Raw genomic sequence first — 18,549 nt, 5'->3', positions numbered from 1 at the left:
GGGAGGGGCAGAGAGAGAGGGAGACACAGAATCTGAAGCAGGCTCCAGGCTCTGAGTTGTCAGCACACAGCCCGACGTGGGGCTTGAACCCACGAACTGTGAGATCAAGACCTGAGCCAAAGTCAGTCACTCAACCGACGGCGCCACCCAGGCACCCCAGGAAATCCCGTTTACAGAGGAGGAAACTGAGGCTCCCAGGGCTGGTCTGAGCCAAGTCCCCTCACGCATCTCTTCCTGAAAGCCCTAGCTGGAGGGGCTGTCCTGTCTTGGGTGAAGTCTGCCACCACCTCCTGGGGTTCCAGCCGTCCTAGAGGGCTTTGTCTTTTCAGAATCGGTCAGCATTCAGACCTGTTCTGGCGGCCAGGGTGGATCAGAGGCAGGTGTGGGGAGGAGGTGACTTCAGGGCCCTGCCCGTGTTGACACACTGGGGGTCAAGGTCTCTCCCCCGCCCCCCCCCGCCCCCTCCCCGGGCTAGGTGGCTTGGTCCCTGAATGGCACCTCGTGGGTCTCTGCAGACGTGTGGGCCAACGTGAAGGTGGAGTGCGAGCCTAGCTGGCAGCCTTTCCAGGGCCACTGCTACCGCCTGCAGGCTGAGAAGCGAAGTTGGCAGGAGTCCAAGAAAGCGTGTCTGCGGGGCGGGGGCGACCTGCTCAGCATCCACAGCATGGCCGAGCTTGAGTTCATCACCAAGCAGATCAAGCAAGGTGAGTGGCTGCTCGTCCACGCACCTGGGGCGAGGGCCGCGCCTTCCCAGTGCCCGTCCTGTCCTGCCCAAGAGGCGACGGGACTGTCTGTCTGCTGCTGCTGGCTGAGGCTGACCTCTCTGTCTTCTCTCCCGTCGGCCCTGCTGTATCCCAGAGGTGGAGGAGCTGTGGATTGGCCTCAATGATTTGAAGCTGCAGATGAATTTTGAGTGGTCTGATGGGAGCCTTGTGAGCTTCACCCACTGGCACCCCTTTGAGCCCAACAACTTCCGGGACAGCCTGGAAGACTGTGTCACCATCTGGGGGCCGGTGAGAAGCCCCTCTCCCCACCCTCCTGGTGCTACTGTCCGCTTCTGCCTTGATACCCCCACCCCCATGGCCTCTCGGAAGCCCCCACTTCCCCACCAGCCCTTTCCCTTCCGTGTGCAGAGATTGCAAGGATTTGAATCCTCCCCACCCCCAACTAGCTGGGTCACTTTGGGCAAGTTACTTAACCTCTCTGTGCCTTGGTTTCCTCATCTGTCAAAGGAACACTAACAGTGGAAACCTCAGGGGGTCATTGAGAGGATTAAAGGAGTTAATTCTCGTGAAGCCTTAGGAAGTTGCCTGGCATGATCTTGGTCTACCAGCTGCTCTTCCCTAACGGCAGGTGGCATCAGAAGCCACGTTTTGTGGACAGGCTCCATTGGCACGGCTGCTCTGTAGCCAGCCCTACCCAGCCCAGGGTCCTGTCTCCTCAAAATATTATGGGGTGATGACTGTTTGCCGTGGTTTGGGCTCAGATGCAGTGTGGGTAAATGAAGGAATTGATGTAGGGCTTCAAGCAAAGAGAAGAGACCCTTAAAAAAGTGACCAAATCACAGGGACAGAGTACAGACTCCAGGGACAGATAGGACATTCTGCTGTGAGATACTGCAAAGCAGTGCCAGGACTAGAGACAGAGCCATCTGGCATAAGGGATGCTATTTAAAAATATACAAACAGTTGTTTGTTGAGTGTCTGCCACGTGCCAGGCATTCTCCTGGGGACTGGGACGCAGACACCTCTGCCCTCTGTTGGAGCTAAAGGCACACAAAGTGCTGGCTGGGAGACTGGGGACACGGGACAATCTGGAACACAGAGAGGACAAGCCTCTTGCTCAGAATCACACAACAAGTTGGAGGCGGGAGCGGGTCTAAAAATCAGGTTCACCGAAGGGTTTGGGGGCGGGTGGGGGGTTGGCGGCTGAGACTCTCCCTCATCCTGTGTCCTTAGGAAGGTCGTTGGAATGATAGTCCCTGTAACCAGTCCCTGCCGTCCATCTGCAAGAAGGCAGGCCAGCTGAGCCAGGGGGCAGCCGAGGAGGACCATGGCTGCCGGAAGGTGAGGGAGCTGCCCTTGTGTGGGGCCGACCAGAGGGGGGACTCCTGGGGGAGGGAGGGGACAGCCCCCCCCCCCCCGCATCCTCCCATCCTTCGCACATCCCTTCCTCCTGCTTTCCCTATGGCTCTGTTCCAGAAGGAGTGACATTGGATAATGCAGGGTGGGGGTAGGGTGGGGGCTGTTGGGAGGAAGCAGAGCTCCCCACCCCCACTCTTTTTGGGAAAGCCGCTTCTCAGAGGCAGCAGAGAACAGGAGGTGGGTGTGGACAGGCCCCCAGGCCCTCACCGGAGTGAGGCTGCACGCCCCCGCCCCCAGCTCTGTCTCTGCCGGCAGGACTGCCCGTGTTAGGGGGGCAGTGCATGTGTGACTGAGCGGCCCATGTCCTCCCGGACTCCCCACAACCTGGGCCTCAGCCAAGCAGGGGTGTACGTGGTGTGGATGAATGTGGGGAGGTTACTCAAAAAAGGCCCTTTAAGGTGTTTTGGCCCCTGGTGGCTCCATCTGCTGAGGCCACGTTCCTGCCAGCCCCTTGCTGCCGGTCTGGCTCCTCGCCCCGTTTTCCTTTCGATTAAGCCCGCTTACCACACCCCCACCTCACATGAACCCCAAGTTCTCCCCCAGGGGAGGGGCCCGAAACAACAACAGGCATGACCTGCAGTGGGGAGGAGAGAGAGCAGACGGGCCCCGCTGAAGCATATGGGGGAACGGCACGGGCAGAGACTAGCCCAGGGCTCTGTCCTGGCTTGGGTGAGGTGGGGGCAGGGAGAGAAGAGGCGTGACTAAGGGCCCCGGCACCAGGGCTGCCTGAGATGTCCGTGCAGTGTTGAGCAGCCCCGGTTCACACCCTGGGAGAGCCGGGGTCTTAGCATAGCCTTCCCCCCGCCCCACCAGCTTCTCTTTTGCTCTGGCTCCTGCCCAAGGGGCTGTAACTTTCTCCCAACCTTGAACCCACCCCAAGGCTTCCCATCTCAAGAGCTCCTGGAGATGAAGGCCTTGGGAGGCATCTTGTGTCGTCTTGGGATGGAGCAGGGCTGCCCTGGGGACAGGAGCAGCCTTTGTGGTGTGAGTTCAAGTGTGAGCTCCACCTTGTACTGTCTGTGTACAAAGTCCAGTCACTTCATTTCTCTGAGCCTCAGCTGCTGTTGTGAAAGGCGGGAGCAGAGAGCTCAGGGTGGCCCAAGGGGGGCGGGAGGTCTGTTGGGTGAAGACTCGGCTGGTCTCGTGGGGGTTGGGTGGTAGAGGACCAGCCCCTGAGGAGCTGTGTTCTCTTCCAAAGCTTCGCTGCTCCTCGCTGAGGGTCCGCGCCCCAGGCTAGCTGCCTCCTCCGCTCACTGAACCTTTTCCAGGACCCGAGGATTACCCAGCCCTTCCGCATGCTGGCATCTCTCCCAGCTTTTCAGTTCTGATTTCGCAGCCAACTGGCAATTTTCCCACCGTGACTCTTTGTTTAAATGCCCGAGACAGGAGTCCAGCGGGCCGCCCATCGTTCCTCACCAGCCCACAGGCGGGTCACTGGCTACCTCCAGAGTGGCCGCCCTTGGGCCGTGCTTCTACCTCTGGTCTGGCCATTGTGGCTACTGGTAGGGAGTGGGGATGTGAAGTGATAAGGTGCAGAACACAGCACAGGAAGAGCCGTCTCTGGTGTCAGACCAGTCTCCTCTGTCCTGTGCCCAGGCCTGTGGCACATTCAGTGATGCCACGGATGGCATCCCCCACCCCAAGATTTATGGCTGAGGGAGGAGAGTCCTTCTCACAGACGTCCCTCTTCTACCCGCTCTCTCGAGCCAGGGTTGGACGTGGCACAGCCCATCCTGCTACTGGCTGGGAGAGGACCAAGTAAGCTACAGTGAGGCCCGGCGCCTGTGCACCAACCACGGCTCTCAGCTGGTCACCATCACCAACAGGTACAGACCGGGGCGTGTGCCCAGACCAGCCCTCGACGCCTGTCTTGATGCCTAATGTGGGCCCTGCACCAAACAGGTGGCATTGTAACATTAAGCACAGAGGGACCTGAGTCCTTGAAGCCTCAGATGGCTTTAGGACCTTTTTCTATTATTGTCACAAGAATGGTTCCCGTTTATTAAGCGACCCCAGTGTAGGGCAGGGCAGGGGCAGCAACAGGTGTAGATGTGGGCTGGATGCCCAAGAGAGGCCTTGGCTGTGTCTGATTTTCTTTCTTCTCAGCAAGGCACGGAGGTGCAGGCAGTAAGCAGGGAGCTTGGTTGCTGTATGTCAGCCGTAGGGTCCCCATGGGTCCCTCAGGTTACTGGTTGGGGGGTGGGCAGGGCATCGGGCCTGTGGTCCAGGGAGTGGTCGGGGTGAAGGCAAGCTCCCTGCCTGACCAGCTTCTCTGCTACAGGTTTGAGCAGGCCTTTGTCAGCAGCCTCATCTACAACTGGGAGGGAGAGTACTTTTGGACGGCCCTGCAGGACCTCAACAGCACCGGCTCCTTCCGCTGGCTCAGCGGGGATGAGGTCATGTATACCCACTGGAACCGGGACCAGCCTGGTGAGCCCCTCCTGCACTGCACTTGGCCAGCCCCTTCTCTGACTTTCCTTGGTGAAGCCAGGAGGCCGTAGGCACCTGCCCCGCTGGGACCGAGTCCCAGGGCTTCCCAGCAAACTGATCGTCGGTACAGCATGGAGCAGTGGTGAGGGACACAGGCTCTGGGGCCAAATCGCCTGGTGCGTCTTTGAGCTTCAATTTCTCCTCTGTCAAATGAGGATAATGGTACTTTCCTCATAAGGTTGGTGTGAGGCTGAGACGGATTAATAGATGTGAAGTGCTTCATTATTAGATGGGACACGAGCACAGGAGCTCACTATTAGGATTATTGCCATTTCACATTCGGTATCGTTTGTAGCCTTTTCAATTCCCCGACGAGACAGATGGTCAGACAGCCTCAGAGTAGTTAAGTGACTTGCCTAAGATCTCACACAGGAGTAAACACAGAGCCGGGACTCTGCCTCCATTCCCTTCTGGGTCCCTGCTGACGGCCGAGCTGGTCACCCAGTGTGCGGGGCGAGACTGGGGTGGTGCCCTGTGGGGAGGACTGGGCCATGAGTCCTCAGCAGACGGGTCTCTTGCTCCCTCCTCCAGGGTACAGCCGTGGGGGCTGCGTGGCCCTGGCCACGGGCAGTGCCATGGGGCTGTGGGAGGTGAAGAATTGCACCGCGTTCCGGGCCCGCTACATCTGCCGGCAGAGCCTGGGCACGCCAGTGACGCCCGAGCTGCCTGGGCCAGACCCCACGCCCAGCCTCACCGGCTCCTGTCCCCAGGGCTGGGGGTCAGACCCCAAACTCCGGCACTGCTATAAGGTAGGCAGCCTGCCGGCATGGGAGGAGGGAGAGAAACTGGAGTGAAGGAGCCGCACGCCTGGGGCGAGGGCAGCCCCAGCAGGGCCCAGGCCCCATCCAGGCAACTGGGCCCCGGGGACACTGTTTCTCCACAGCCACCTGCAGGCAGAGGTAATTTCCGATGACAATCTTGTCAGTGGAATGTCAGGTGTGGCACATAGTAGGTGCTTGATAAACATGTGAGGGATTGGAAAAAACAAACAAACATGGAGATAATCCATTTCAGATGTTCCCAAATGTTGGGGCTGGGCTATCTACATTTCATCATTATCTGGGCAGCTTGATAAAAATAAATGCCTGGGGCTGCCACTATGGAGAGTGGGGTTCACCAGGTTGGGACGGGGCCTGGTGCTCTAAACTTTAAATCCCTGCTGGGTTTGGGAGCCACTGATGTAGTCCAAGGTCTTTTATTACATGAGGAAGCTGAGTCCATGGAAGGGAGGGGACTGGCCCACAGTGCACTGTGGCTGGTTCAGGGGTCTGGGCAGGGGGTATTCTCTAGGGGCTGGCTGTGCCGGCTCCCCTCCCGGAGGCTCATTCTCTGATGCGCAGGCTTGTCTTAGCTAGCCTGCACCCCCATCCAGTGAGGCCCCAGCCCCCCTCCCACTGCTGTCATTGGAGGGCGGGCGGACCAGTGGGGACAGCTTGGACACCTGGACTTTGTTCCTATAGGTGTTCAGCTCAGAGCGGCTGCAGGACAAGAAGAGCTGGGTGCAGGCCCAGAGGGCCTGCCAAGATTTGGGAGCCCAGCTGCTGAGCCTGGCCAGCTATGAGGAGGAGCACTTTGTGGCCAACATGCTCAACAAGATCTTCGGGTACTGAGCCTGGGGCGGTGGTCTGCATGCACCTGTGTGGGCTCTTGGCTCTGCTGGGCAGGGGGCAGGGTAGGGCGCCCCCAGTGAGGCCTGTCCAAGGGCTGGGAATGACCTGTGTATCCGCAGCTAATGCCAGGACCATCCTGTCCTCCGTCAGGTAGTCCTCTTCTCCCTGGGATTGGAGACTGTTGCTCTCCAGTGTCAGGGAGCCAGCAGTGGCCCCTTCAGACTCCCACACCTTTACAAAAGTAACTATCCTCCCCATCCCTCTGCAAGCCAATCCAAGTAGAGCATCCCCCACCGCCCAACCATCCCGTATGGACCCACTGTCCTCAATAAACCGGGTTTCCTGAGAGAGAGGAGGACAGGAGCTACCAAAGTGAGCATCTGCTCATGGGGGTCCCTCCAGGACCCTGTGTCTGTCCTGTGGACCCCCCAGCATCCTATGACACAGAGCACCTATAATCCCTTAGCACGGGGAAAAGTCCAAATGGACCCAGGCTTCCTAAGATGTTAATTCCAGGGCCATGCCTTTTCAGCAAACATCAAGATTACATTATGTGACTAGTCATTACAGCTCTCGTTGATGGCTTCTCACCACATCTCAGGCACTGCACTAAACAGTTCATCACATTCAGTCTTTTCTTCAACCCTACGAAGTAGACATTATCACTGACCCTTGTGGGCTGATAGAGAAGTTGGGCCTGCTGTCACAGAGCTGCTCCCTGGGTGACCCTGGCCTGGAATCTACTTTTACCTGATTCCAGAGCCCCAGGTCTATGCTACATCCCCATTGATTTACTAAAGCCCTTAAGTGAAAGCCTCTGGAGCCTTGCTGGAAGGGCAAACCCCACCCGATGGGAGCCAGGCCACTTTCCCCCAGTGAGTTGGCCGCCTCGTCCAGCGGGCTCAGTTCTTCGAGGGTGAAGCCCAGAGGGAGAGGCCCCAGGCCCTTGGGATTGCTCCTCTCATCTCTTCTGTCCCCACCCCTGTATTGTGCTGAAGTGAATCAGAGCCCGAGATCCATGAGCAGAACTGGTTCTGGATCGGTCTGAACCGTCGAGATCCCGGAGCGGGGCAGAGCTGGCGCTGGAGCGACGGCTTGGGGGTGAGCCGGCCTGGAGGGGACAGGTCAGGCGGTGGGCGGGCCTAGGTGGGCAGGGCTCGATTAGAGACGTGGTCTTTCTGGGGCGGGACTGGACTTGGAGGTGGGCGAGGTTTAGCTGAGTTCGGGCATTTGGCCGACCCTGCAGGTAAAAGAAAGGGGGGTGGGGTGTCCAGCCCGGGTTAAGGGTTCCCAGCTCAGGCCGGGCCTGTGGTTCGTCTGTCCTGGGGACGCTGAGGCCTGCGCCCCGTGCCTGACCACCCTCTCGCACTCCCACCTCCAGTTCTCTTACCACAATTTTGACCGGAGCCGGCATGACGATGATGACATCCGGGGCTGTGCAGTGCTTGACCTGGCCTCCCTGCAGTGGGTGGCCATGCAGTGCGAGACGCAGCTGGACTGGATCTGCAAGATCCCTCGAGGTTGGGTGGGATGGCGCTGGGAAACGGGGGACGGGGCAAAGGGCGGCGGGGCCGGGAATCCAGGGGAGGGTCTTCTTTCCCTGCAGCGTCTCTATCCCTATTGTCTCTCTAGGCACAGACGTGCGGGAGCCCGACGTCAGCCCACAAGGTGAGGCGCCTTGCCCCCCACCCTGGGCTGTGTGGAGAAGGTGAGGGACGTCACCCACCCAGCAGGGCCTGGCTGAGGTGGAACGAAAGGAGTTAGGGATCGGAGCCCAGGGAAGGGGAATCAGGACGCCTGGAGCCCTGTCGACCTCCGTCTCTGAGCAGGGGCAAGCTTGGGCCTGGAGTGATTCCTGCCCCAGGTCCTAGCGGCTCGAAAGCCACCTGCTGCCTGCCCTTGGACAGGCGGGCCTGGGCCCTGAATGACGTGACCCCCCCCCCCCCCCCGGCCCCGGCTGCTCCTCGAATGCTCACACTGCCCCCGCAGGCCGGCGGGAGTGGCTGCGTTTCCAGGAGGCCGAGTACAAGTTCTTCGAGCACCACTCCACGTGGGCCCAGGCGCAGCGCATCTGCACGTGGTTCCAGGCCGAGCTGGCCTCCGTGCACAGTCAGGCCGAGCTGGACTTCCTGGGGCACAACTTGCAGAAGGTGACCACTTGAGCGGGCAGGGGGAGGGCCGGGCCGGGAGGAGAGGCCCTGCCACCCCTCATCTGCCTGACCGGTTTCCCCAGTTCTCCCGGGGCCAGGAGCAGCACTGGTGGATCGGCCTGCACACTGCAGAGAGTGATGGGCGTTTCCGGTAAGAGCCAGGCAAGAGGGGGTGGGGGGAGCAGCGGGTGAGGTAGGGAGGGCGTGCCTGGATGGCCACCCACTGCCCAGGTGGGAGCTAGGGAGGCTGCCCACAGAGCCACATAGACCTGAATTTGAATCCAGCTCTTGTTCCTCACTGGCTGCGTGGCCTTGATCAAATGGGCCTTGATTTTCGAACACGGAGAATGATGAGGCCTGCCTGGTAGGATTGCTCTGAGGATCAGAAAGAAGCCTTGTGAAGTCCTGAGCACAGCATCCAGCACATAATTGGGCACCAAATAATGGCAGCTCATCTTCTGCTGGGGTCACTCATGAATAAGGCTCCCTCAGGACACGGACAAGAACATAATGATGTCCCGAGGGGCCTCTCTGTATTCAGTACCCACCTACCCTGCCTGAGGTGGCTGGAGGCAGCGAGGACCAGGAGCACATAGCGCTCTCAGCACACTGTTACCTGTGGACCTCTATTCTGGGGTCCTCACACTTTGCTAGTGAGGGGATGAGAGTCTGGAGGGCTGGGCTTTACGTGGAGGCACCAGCTGCCCTGAGCTCAGTAGCCTCATTCTTAGCCTGGAGCCCCTGGACTTGGGCCCTTCCCCACCCCCCTTACAGTGGCCTTCATTGCTGCATTCAAGGGAGGTTGGGCCCAGGGCCAGTGCTGGAGTCACCTCTGCCTGGTGCCATTGCAGGTGGACAGATGGTTCCATTATAAACTTCATCTCCTGGGCACCCGGTAAACCTCGGCCCATCGGCAAGGATAAGAAGTGTGTGTACATGACCGCCAGCCGAGGTGAGAGGAAGGTGGGGGCAGAGAGGGTGCAGAAGCCCAAGAAAAGGCTGATGTTGGGGGCAGTGAGGTGAGCCTAGCCAAGCCCCACAGTCTCTTCTCATTCTCTTCATTCCCACAACCCAAGAGGGGTAGACCCAGAGAGGGGACCTGTCCCTATGATCCAGCAGCCACAGAGGACTAGAGTTCAGAGCTGGACACAGGCTGGGTATGAGGCAAGGGTGCTGCCAGCCCTGTCCTATGCTAGAGTGACTGCCCCCTTCTTTCTGCAGAGGACTGGGGGGACCAGAGGTGCCTGACGGCCTTGCCTTACATCTGTAAGCGCAGCAACAGCACTGGAGAGCCACAGCCCCCAGACCTGCCACCCACGGCCCTGGGGGGCTGCCCCTCTGGCTGGGACCAGTTCCTCAACAAGGTAGGAGATGGGGAGGGGGCCCCCGAGGGAGTCAGGGGAGAGGATATGAACATGGGAGGCCAAGTTTCAGGAGTCCTGGCCCTTTGACAACATCAAATTCATGACCTCTTGCCTATACCCACCAACGTCTCTCCTACTTGGCCCCAGTGCCAGGGCCAGACTCCCTGGAAAATAACTCCTTTTGGTAGCACCTTCTAATCCACCAGGTAGAGAGAGTATCCACATAGTGTGGTGAGTTTTCGAGATTAGTGGTCACCAACCATTTTCATACTGTTTGATAATTTTGATAAATTTCTATTAGGAAAACAAAATATTGAACATACAAAGTATGTGTATGTATGTACATCATATGTATGTGTGTGTGAATACATATATATTTACTTCTGTACTAATGTGATTAATGTTGTATATGGTAAAATATGCACAAGAACAAAAGAATATAAAGCATGAGCTAAGTATTAAAAGAGAATTTATTTTTTTTAAAGTTAAAAAAATTTTTTTTAATGTTTATTTATTTTTAAGAGAGAGAAACAGAGAAAGAACATGAGTCAGGGAGGGGCAGAATTCGAAGCAGGTGCCAGGCTCTGAGCTGTCAGCACAGAGACTGATGTAGGGCTTGAACTCACAGACTGTGAGATCATGACCTGAGCTAAAGTCGGATGCCCAACCAACTGAGTCACCCACACACCCCTTGAAAAAGTACTTTTAAGTTTAAAAATGTTTTCTATATTAGTGGTGTGAGAAAAGCACTCAAAAATGATCAATAGTAATTTTTCCTATTTAAGTAATTTGGATAAGAGCAAAGTAATTGCATATATTTCATTATTTAAAAAAATATCTTGGTCTGACACTTTATGATTCAGGACTTCACAGATCGTGTCTGAAGTTCAGATTATTTTAAAACGTGGATTTAATGATTATTGTAGATGAAAAGGTTGCCTCCCAAAGACAAATGCATCAAAATGAAAAAGTTCATTCATCGTTGGCTGATCTTTCTTTATTTTCTAGTCCTTCCACCAATTAAAAAAGGTTTCCGTTTCAAAATTGGCTGCTAAGTTTCCACATTCTATACTAATCTGACTCATAAACTAATCAGAAGACCTGATTAAGACTGTTTAAGAACAAGTCTTTGCAAGATTTTTTTTTTGCCAGTTTGTCTACAGCTCTTTATTTATTTATTTATTTATTTATTTATTTTTGTATTTTTCTTTTTTAAAAAAGTTTATTGTCAAGTTGGTTTCCATATAACACCCAATGCTAGTGCCAACAAGTGCTCTCCCCCATGCCCATCACCCCCCTACCCCTCCCCCCCCACCCCTATTAGCCCTGTTTGTTCTCAGCATTCAAGAGTCTCTCATGGTTTGCATTTGGAAGATTTTTTGAAATACCATTTAGGAAATTCTTTTCCCAAGGGTTTTGAGTGTGCAGAGAGGAAAGTTTGGGGGAATAACATGAATCTGAAGGGATGCTTCCAAACAGGTCTTCAAAATGTTCCTTTGAGAGTGTGAATTTCTTTCCAAAAGTGATTACTTCTGCACTTGTGGGTTGATTGATCATATCTGATTAGACCTTCATTGTTTTTATCTTGTGGCCGACAAGAGTTTGTCCCAGGAAGAGAGGAGCATGATTTTCCTGTTTGCGCCAGCCATCAGGAGTATGAGCTTTAGTCCATGCTTGCTTTGGCCGAGGTTGTAAAACCACTTAGCCGGATTGTGAGGATTAGATTAGTTAACACTAGATCATATAATCCGTAAATCGTTGTCCTGTAATGGAGTGCAGCCAGCCCTTGGTGTCAGGGAGCTCTTACAGTCTTTAGAATATTCAAGGGAATATTATACCTTTTCTAGAAACAAACTCGTGTATTATTAAAACTTTGGAAAAAACAGAAAAAAAGAAAATGAAACTCATCCTTTCCAGAAATAACCACCATTAATATTTATTGCTCTGCTTCCTGCCTTTTTCCACACAATTGAGATCGTACTGCCTAATGCGATCGAACTTCTCAGTGCTGTATTTTGAGCATTTTTCTCATGTCATTACCTTTTCAAAAACTTATTCTTGTGGTTTCTTCTGTCTGACATAAAACAGAGTATATTGTATGTATGTAATTGGTCTCCTTCTTTCAAAAAACCTTTTTTTAAATGTTTATTTATTTTTGAGAGAGAGGCAGGGTTGGGGGGAAGTGGAGGGGGCAGACACAAAATCCAAAGCAGGCTCCAGGCTCTGAGCTGTCAGCACAGAGCCCAATGCAGGGCTTGAACTTACAAAGCGTGAGATCATGACCTGAGCAGACGTCAGATGCTTAACCGACTGAGCCACCCAGGCAACTCTAGCTGGTCTCTTTCTTAATGTATCAACATCATTGTACAGATACTAGTTACTCCCCAGTCAGAAGCCTTTGAATTATGTGAGGCTGTTTGCTCCTTCACTACCTGGCCCCAGACATCTTGCTCTACTCGTTCTTTGCCTTCTTTGCAGCCCCATAGCATTTGGATGTAGGGAGAGAGAGTAAGGGTCTGCCTCTCCCACTGGCCTTAAGCTCCTGGAGGCCAGGGCCACTGGCTCCTGACGTATCACTAAATACACTTGCACATGATAGGAAGTCCCTTAGTGTTTGTTGGGCTGAGCCGAATACTTTCTCTCTTTAACTGCTGATACTTGCTGATACTGATGTGACCTTGCCGCTTCTCATTTTATGACTAATTATTTTGCTAGCTATTTAGAGGAGGCTTCAGAGTATCTCTGAACTACTTCTGTGAAACCAGATGCATGGGCTTTGTGATAAAACCTCCCCCAAACTCTTGCATTATTTCTGGGTTTAACGTTTTCTACCCCAAATCTGATATTTGCATCAGTAAGCTGATGGGAGAGCTAATCATAATAGTAGTACTAAGAGCTTTTACTTGTTAAGCACCTGCTCCACTCTTCTGTTTAACCCTTAAAATAACCCCAAAAGACAGATTGTTTTATTCCCATTTTACAGAAAGGTTAAGTTAGATCTGGAATCTGAGAGGCACGCCCCCCGGCCCTCTGTGACTCCAAAGCTTCCTTCCTTTCTTTCTCCCCCATCCTGCCAAGGAAGAAATTACTGGAAATCATTCATTTCAAATAGTCTTCACTTGAAAGATTTCCCACACAGGGTTCCTTTGGCCTTATGGAAGTAGTGGAGGTGGGAACAGAGAAACAAATATAACAGAGTTACAAGCTGCTGCCTACAGAGGTCATTCAGAAGTAAAGATGTCATACAAGCGAGCATGAGTTCATGGAGTAAAATAGTGGATTTCAGGCAACTCTCAGAAATGTGTTTAGCTGAAATTGAGAAAGACCTTGTCTCCATGCATAGCCCAGGTGCTACTGTCATAGGTAATAGAGACTTTGGTGGCCCAAAGAAATCCTGCCACTTACAAATTCCCCCAAACGTAGATAAGTGTGTGAGAACATGGGGCGCCGGGCTGAGAGGGCACCAGAGCCTTGCTCAAGGAGCCCCAGATGTCCTGGTTCTGATTTATTGTTCTCACAGCCTTCAAAGCCTCCCAGGACCTGCCGCTGAGGGCTCTGCAGCGGAGTTTCTGGGTTTGTGGGGCAGGGCGGTGGGGCGGGACATCACGCCTCCCCCTCCGCCCCAGTGTTTCCGAATCCAGGGCCAGGACCCTCAGGACCGGGTGAAGTGGTCAGAGGCACAGTTCTCCTGTGAACAGCAAGAGGCCCAACTGGTCACCATTGCAAACCCCTTAGAGCAAGGTAGGGCCAGCCCATGGGAAGGCCCCAGTATCCCCTGACACGATCCCTCCCAAGATGGCTAGAGCTGAGCGAGCAAGAGGCTGCTGCCCTGTCGCTCATAATTCTCTCTTCTGGGGGGCTGTAGCGTTCATCACAGCCAGCCTGCCCAATGTGACCTTTGACCTTTGGATTGGCCTCCATGCCTCTCAGAGGAACTTCCAGTGGGTGGAGCAGGAGCCTCTGCTGTATACCAACTGGGCACCTGGGGAGCCCTCTGGCCCCAGCCCTGCTCCCAGTGGCAACATACCGGTGAGGAAGCCCCTCCCTCTGCACCCCCACCCCAGCCTGCCGCACTTGCCTTCACTCCCGGGGTCCCCCTCTCTTGCAGCCTCTTTGCTCAGAGTGGCACAAGGGGAGAGCTGCCGGGGCTCCCCTGAGCAGTTCCTTTCCCCCAGACCAGCTGTGCGGTGGTCTTGCACAGCCCCTCCGCTCCCTTCACTGGCCGCTGGGACGATCGGAGCTGCACGGAGGAGACACATGGCTTCATCTGCCAGAAGGGCACAGGTACGTGTCACCCGCGAACTTGGAAGACATCAGCACTGGGGCCAGATGCTGTGGGCCATGCCAGGAGGACTGAAACATAGTCTCATAGACCCAGGACCCCCCCTGAGGTCACCTCCAGAGTCTAATCTCTGCTTGGGAAGCAGATGGGCAGAAAGGCCAGGCGCCAGTCAGAGGAAAAGGCAGTGGAGTGCCGAGGGGTCTCGGGAGGAAGGTTTGGGGGGTACGGAGGGCTGACAAGGGGCAGCTAGACACTGCACCTGCCTAGTGTCAGGAACCTGAAGTTCTGCGTCTGAGGCGCCTGTGGCCCCATGCGTGTTCTGTGTCGGTTCCTGGGGTAGGACTAGGTCAAGGCTCCAGCTTGCTTCTCTGTTTATCAGCGAGAATCTATTGTTAGTAATAGTGGCTAACACTTCCTGTTAGTCTGTGCCAGGCACCATGCCCGACAGGGACCTGGTCTCTGCCTGACGGCTGGAGCTCCCTCAGCTTCGTGCCTGGGAGTGGGGTGGGGGAGGCAGAGCCTGGCCTGAGCTCCGTCCCCTTCCCTGTAGACCCTTCCCTGAGCCCATCCCCAGCAGCAGCGCCCCCTGCCCCGGGCACTGAGCTCTCCTACCTCAACGGCACCTTCCGGCTGCTGCAGAAGCCTCTGCGCTGGCACGATGCCCTCCTGCTGTGTGAGAGCCGCAACGCCAGCCTGGCCCGCGTGCCTGACCCCTACACCCAGGCCTTCCTCACGCAGGCTGCCCGAGGGCTGCGCACCCCACTCTGGATCGGGCTGGCCAGTGAGGAGGTGGGCCCCCAACGCCTGTCCTGGCGCCGGGCCGGGGACCGCTCCCCTGATTTCCCTCCCTGTCTCCTCTCAACTCCTTGCCTTACCTTACCCGCCTTCCCCCACCCGCTGGCCCCCTTCCTTGCACCCTGATGGCCTCCTCGTGCCCAGGGCTCCCGGCGGTACTCCTGGGTCTCGGAGGAGCCGCTGAGCTACATGAGCTGGCAGGACGGGGAGCCCCAGCAGCCGGGGGGCTGCGCCTACGTGGATGTGGATGGGGCCTGGCGCACCACCGGCTGCAACACCAAGCTACAGGGCGCTGTCTGTGGCAGGAACAGTGGTGAGTGCCCAGCCGCTGGGGCCAAGGGGCGGACAAGGCGCTCTGGGACGCTTCTTCAACCCTGCACCCTGCACCACAGGGCCCCCTCCTCCCCGAAGAATAAGCTACCACGGCAGCTGTCCCCAAGGGCTGGCCGACTCTGCCTGGATTCCCTTCAGGGAGCATTGCTACTCCTTCCACATGGAGCTGCTGCTGGGCCACAAGGAGGCGCTGCAGCACTGCCAGAGAGGTGGGCTGGGGCCTCGTGGGTGGTGTGTGGTCTCTGCCACCCCCCCCCCCCCGGGGAGACCTGTCTGCCCTGACATGGACCTCTCTTGTGTCCAGTGGGTGGGGCAGTCTTATCCATTCTGGATGAGATGGAGAACGTGTTTGTCTGGGAGCACCTGCAGAGCTCCGAGGGCCAGAGTCGGGGTGCCTGGCTGGGCATGAACTTCAACCCCAAAGGTGGGTATCTTGTGTGTGGCCTTGGGAGGGTGAAGCCTCAGGGTGGAGGGGGAAAGCCCTCCACCAGGGCTTGGTGGGGGTGAGGACCTGGGGGGGGGGGCATTGGTTCTAGAACAGGCCTGCTCTCTTGCATCCGCTCCTGCTCTACCTTGTCTCCTCCCCCACCCCCCCCACGCCCTCTCAGTGACTTGTTTCCCCCAGGAGGCACTCTGGTCTGGCATGACAACACAGCTGTGAACTACTCCAACTGGGGGCCCCCGGGCCTGGGCCCCAGCATGCTGAGCCACAACAGCTGCTACTGGATCCAGAGCAGCAGCGGCCTGTGGCGCCCGGGCGCCTGCACCAACATTACCATGGGCGTCGTCTGCAAGCTGCCTCGAGGTGAGCGCCCTGTGGCCGCAGGGCCTCCTGCCGCCCCCACACAGGCGGCGCTGGGCCTCGGCCAGGGGCCTGCTTCTCATTCCTCCAGAGACGCAGCAGATGGGAGGGTGGGCCCCCACAGGCCCTGGGCCGCCAAGGACCCTCCCCTGGGATAAATTGGTCTGTAGGAGGGCTGGCCCTTCCTACAAATTTCCAAACTAGACAGCAAACCCATCATTTTGTAGCGGTTAAGGGCAGGAACAAGGTTCAAGCCCCGGGCAAACCACTTTACCAACTCCGTGACCTTGGGCAAGTTAGTTAAAACCTGTGGACTCAGTTTCTTCATCTGTAAAATAAGGATAATAACAGTACCTATGAAATTAAATGAGCTCAGAACGCGGCTGGCACTCAGGAAGTGCTCGCTACACATTTTCTTATTATTCCTGTTAACGACTCCGGTTATTAACTGGTCCCTCCCTCTTCCACACAGCTGAGGAAAGCAGCTTCTCTCCATCAGGTGAGTCCACGGCAGGGCCGAGACCCGCCCTCACCCCGCTTTTCCGTGCGTGCAGGGCAGTGGGCGGACGGGTGGCCTCTCCCCTGAGTGTCTGGCTTGCCGCAGCAGCGCTTCCGGAAAACCCGGCAGCCTTGGTGGTGGTGCTGATGGCCGTGCTGCTGCTCCTGGCCCTCCTGACCGCAGCCTTGATCCTCTACCGGCGGCGACAGAGCGCGGAGCGGGGGACCTTCGAGGGCGCCCGTTACAGCCGCAGCGCCTCTGGCCCTGGCGAGGCCACTGAGAAGAACATTCTGGTGTCTGACATGGAAATGAATGAGCAGCAGGAGTAGAGCCAAGGGCGTGGGCAGGGCAGGGACAGGAGGAGTGGGGAGGCTGGGCCCTGGGTCAGCGGGGGGCCCCCACCAGCCACCAGCCCAGGTAGCTTATGGAGGGCTGCCTTTGGGAGCCACTGCCGGGCACTGGGGCTGAGCAGGGCCTGGCTGGTGGGGTCCCTCCCTCCCATGAGCGTTGGGCTGAGACCTGGCTGAGTGCAGAGTGGTGTTTCCCTTTTGGGGGCCTAAGGTCTTGTCACCTAGGCCTGCGCCCCCATGGTGACCAGAAGCAGGACGGGAGCCTCTTTCTGCCCCTTTCTCCCCAGGCCCCCCTGCCCGGGCCTGCTGACCCACGCCCCAGGACCCCCTTCTCATTGCAGAACCTGAGGGTCCTCCCCTGAGCCCTCAGCCAGCCTCTGTCGCTTCTCTCCTCCCTGGCAGCCTTGGCTCCGAACCCCTCTCTCCCGCATTCCCTCTCCCTGCTTCTCATGCAGCCCTTCCTTCTGAGCCAGAGCCCCAGGGTTTGGGGAACCCTGTTGCTCATGGTGGGTGTCACCTGAGGGAGCCAAGCATCTGTCACTCCTGTGCCTGCTGGGGTGGTCCGTGGGGCATGGCAGGAGGGGCCTGGGCTGGGCTTGAGAACCAGGGCACCACTGGGGTGTCCGCTGGGCTGGAGACAGGACTGGGAGAGACGCCCTGACCTCCTGAGGGTGACCGGGCTGAAGTGTCATCTCCTGCCGGTTAGGGGAGGGCTCTGTCCCTAAAGAGTCCCCTGTGGGGACCAAAGTAAGTTCCTTAACGTTTCCAGCTCTTGGCTCTGGCTGGGAGAGGAGGGGGTTGCCAGAGTCCTAGGGGCCTCAGAAGCAGGAGGCCGCCCTCTAGTGGGGCCCAGAGGAACAGTGCCCAAGCTCCGGGAGGGGCCCAGTCCCAGGGCGCTGACTCAGTGCCTTCCGGAACCCTGGCGGGGGGGCTGGGGCAGACGGCCAGTCCCTGTGCCACGGCACGGGGCAGTGTGAACACAGACTCAAAGACATGGTCCTTTTTTTGTAGCTCTTAATTTTTTTTTAATGTGCCATTATTGTGAAAAAAAAGAAAAGAGAAAAAAGCAAACAAATAAAACACCTTTAAGAGGCTTGAGAGAGGAGGGTCCCTACTTCGATCTGTTGTCAAACCTTGTTCCTCATACGGCCTCTGAGCTAAACGTCGCATTTGGAGTTCGCGTCATGTAGTCTTTTCTGCAGTCTGCCATTTTGCTTCTATGTCTGGGCCCCATGGAGACCCCTGTGCCCTTGTCTCTTCTTCTGGGCCCTTGCCTTCCTGGGGCTGCTTTAGGGATATTTGAGGATTAAATGAGATCATCTGTGCAAAGCGGTTAGCCCAGCACCTCGGAGCTCAGGCAGTAAATGTCCCATATATGGCAGCTGTGACTTGCTTCTGGGCTGCGGCTCCCAGGGCAGTCTTGGAGGTGCGCAGGCCAGCCCTGGGCAGGAAGTTGCCCCTCACCATCTTCCCAAGGCAGCCGCCATACCTGCCTCGGAGCTTCGAGAAAGCGCACATGTGTTCTTGGGGAGCTCGGGGTCTGAAACCCCCCAGAGGCGGGGGAGTGTGTGGTCTGCAGGACCTCTCTCCCACCAGCGTTCACGCAGGATATTAGAGCTGGGGACAGAGCAGCGAACAGAGAGAAGGCTCTGCTAGTAAATGATGGTCAACGATGCCAGGTACGTGCTAGGTGCTGTGGGGAAGACTGAAGTAGGCCGTGGGAAGGGGGT

General features: G+C 56.6%; 1 protein-coding gene across 1 annotated transcript; it reads left to right on the top strand.

The window, feature by feature from the left end:
* Positions 1-329: 329 nt before the first annotated feature.
* Positions 330-17,937, top strand: MRC2 (mannose receptor C type 2; the record flags this gene model as incomplete). Its single annotated transcript, XM_039235909.1, has 25 exons — positions 330-380; positions 476-704; positions 859-1,013; positions 1,959-2,066; positions 3,855-3,970; positions 4,426-4,574; positions 5,166-5,383; positions 6,095-6,237; positions 7,243-7,345; positions 7,626-7,764; positions 7,877-7,912; positions 8,234-8,394; positions 8,478-8,545; positions 9,246-9,346; positions 9,616-9,758; positions 13,385-13,499; positions 13,624-13,787; positions 13,934-14,042; positions 14,591-14,829; positions 14,980-15,148; positions 15,228-15,377; positions 15,473-15,592; positions 15,794-15,973; positions 16,443-16,469; positions 16,575-17,937. Coding segments are annotated over 25 exons (3,417 nt in total), but the record flags the coding sequence as incomplete, so codon positions are not given.
* Positions 17,938-18,549: the final 612 nt, after the last annotated feature.

This window comes from Hyaena hyaena, unplaced genomic scaffold (genome assembly GCF_003009895.1).
Source record: "Hyaena hyaena isolate Hyena2069 unplaced genomic scaffold, ASM300989v1 scaffold_104, whole genome shotgun sequence".
Classification (NCBI taxonomy): Eukaryota; Metazoa; Chordata; class Mammalia; order Carnivora; family Hyaenidae; genus Hyaena; species Hyaena hyaena.
This window is presented reverse-complemented; position numbering and strand designations above follow the sequence as displayed.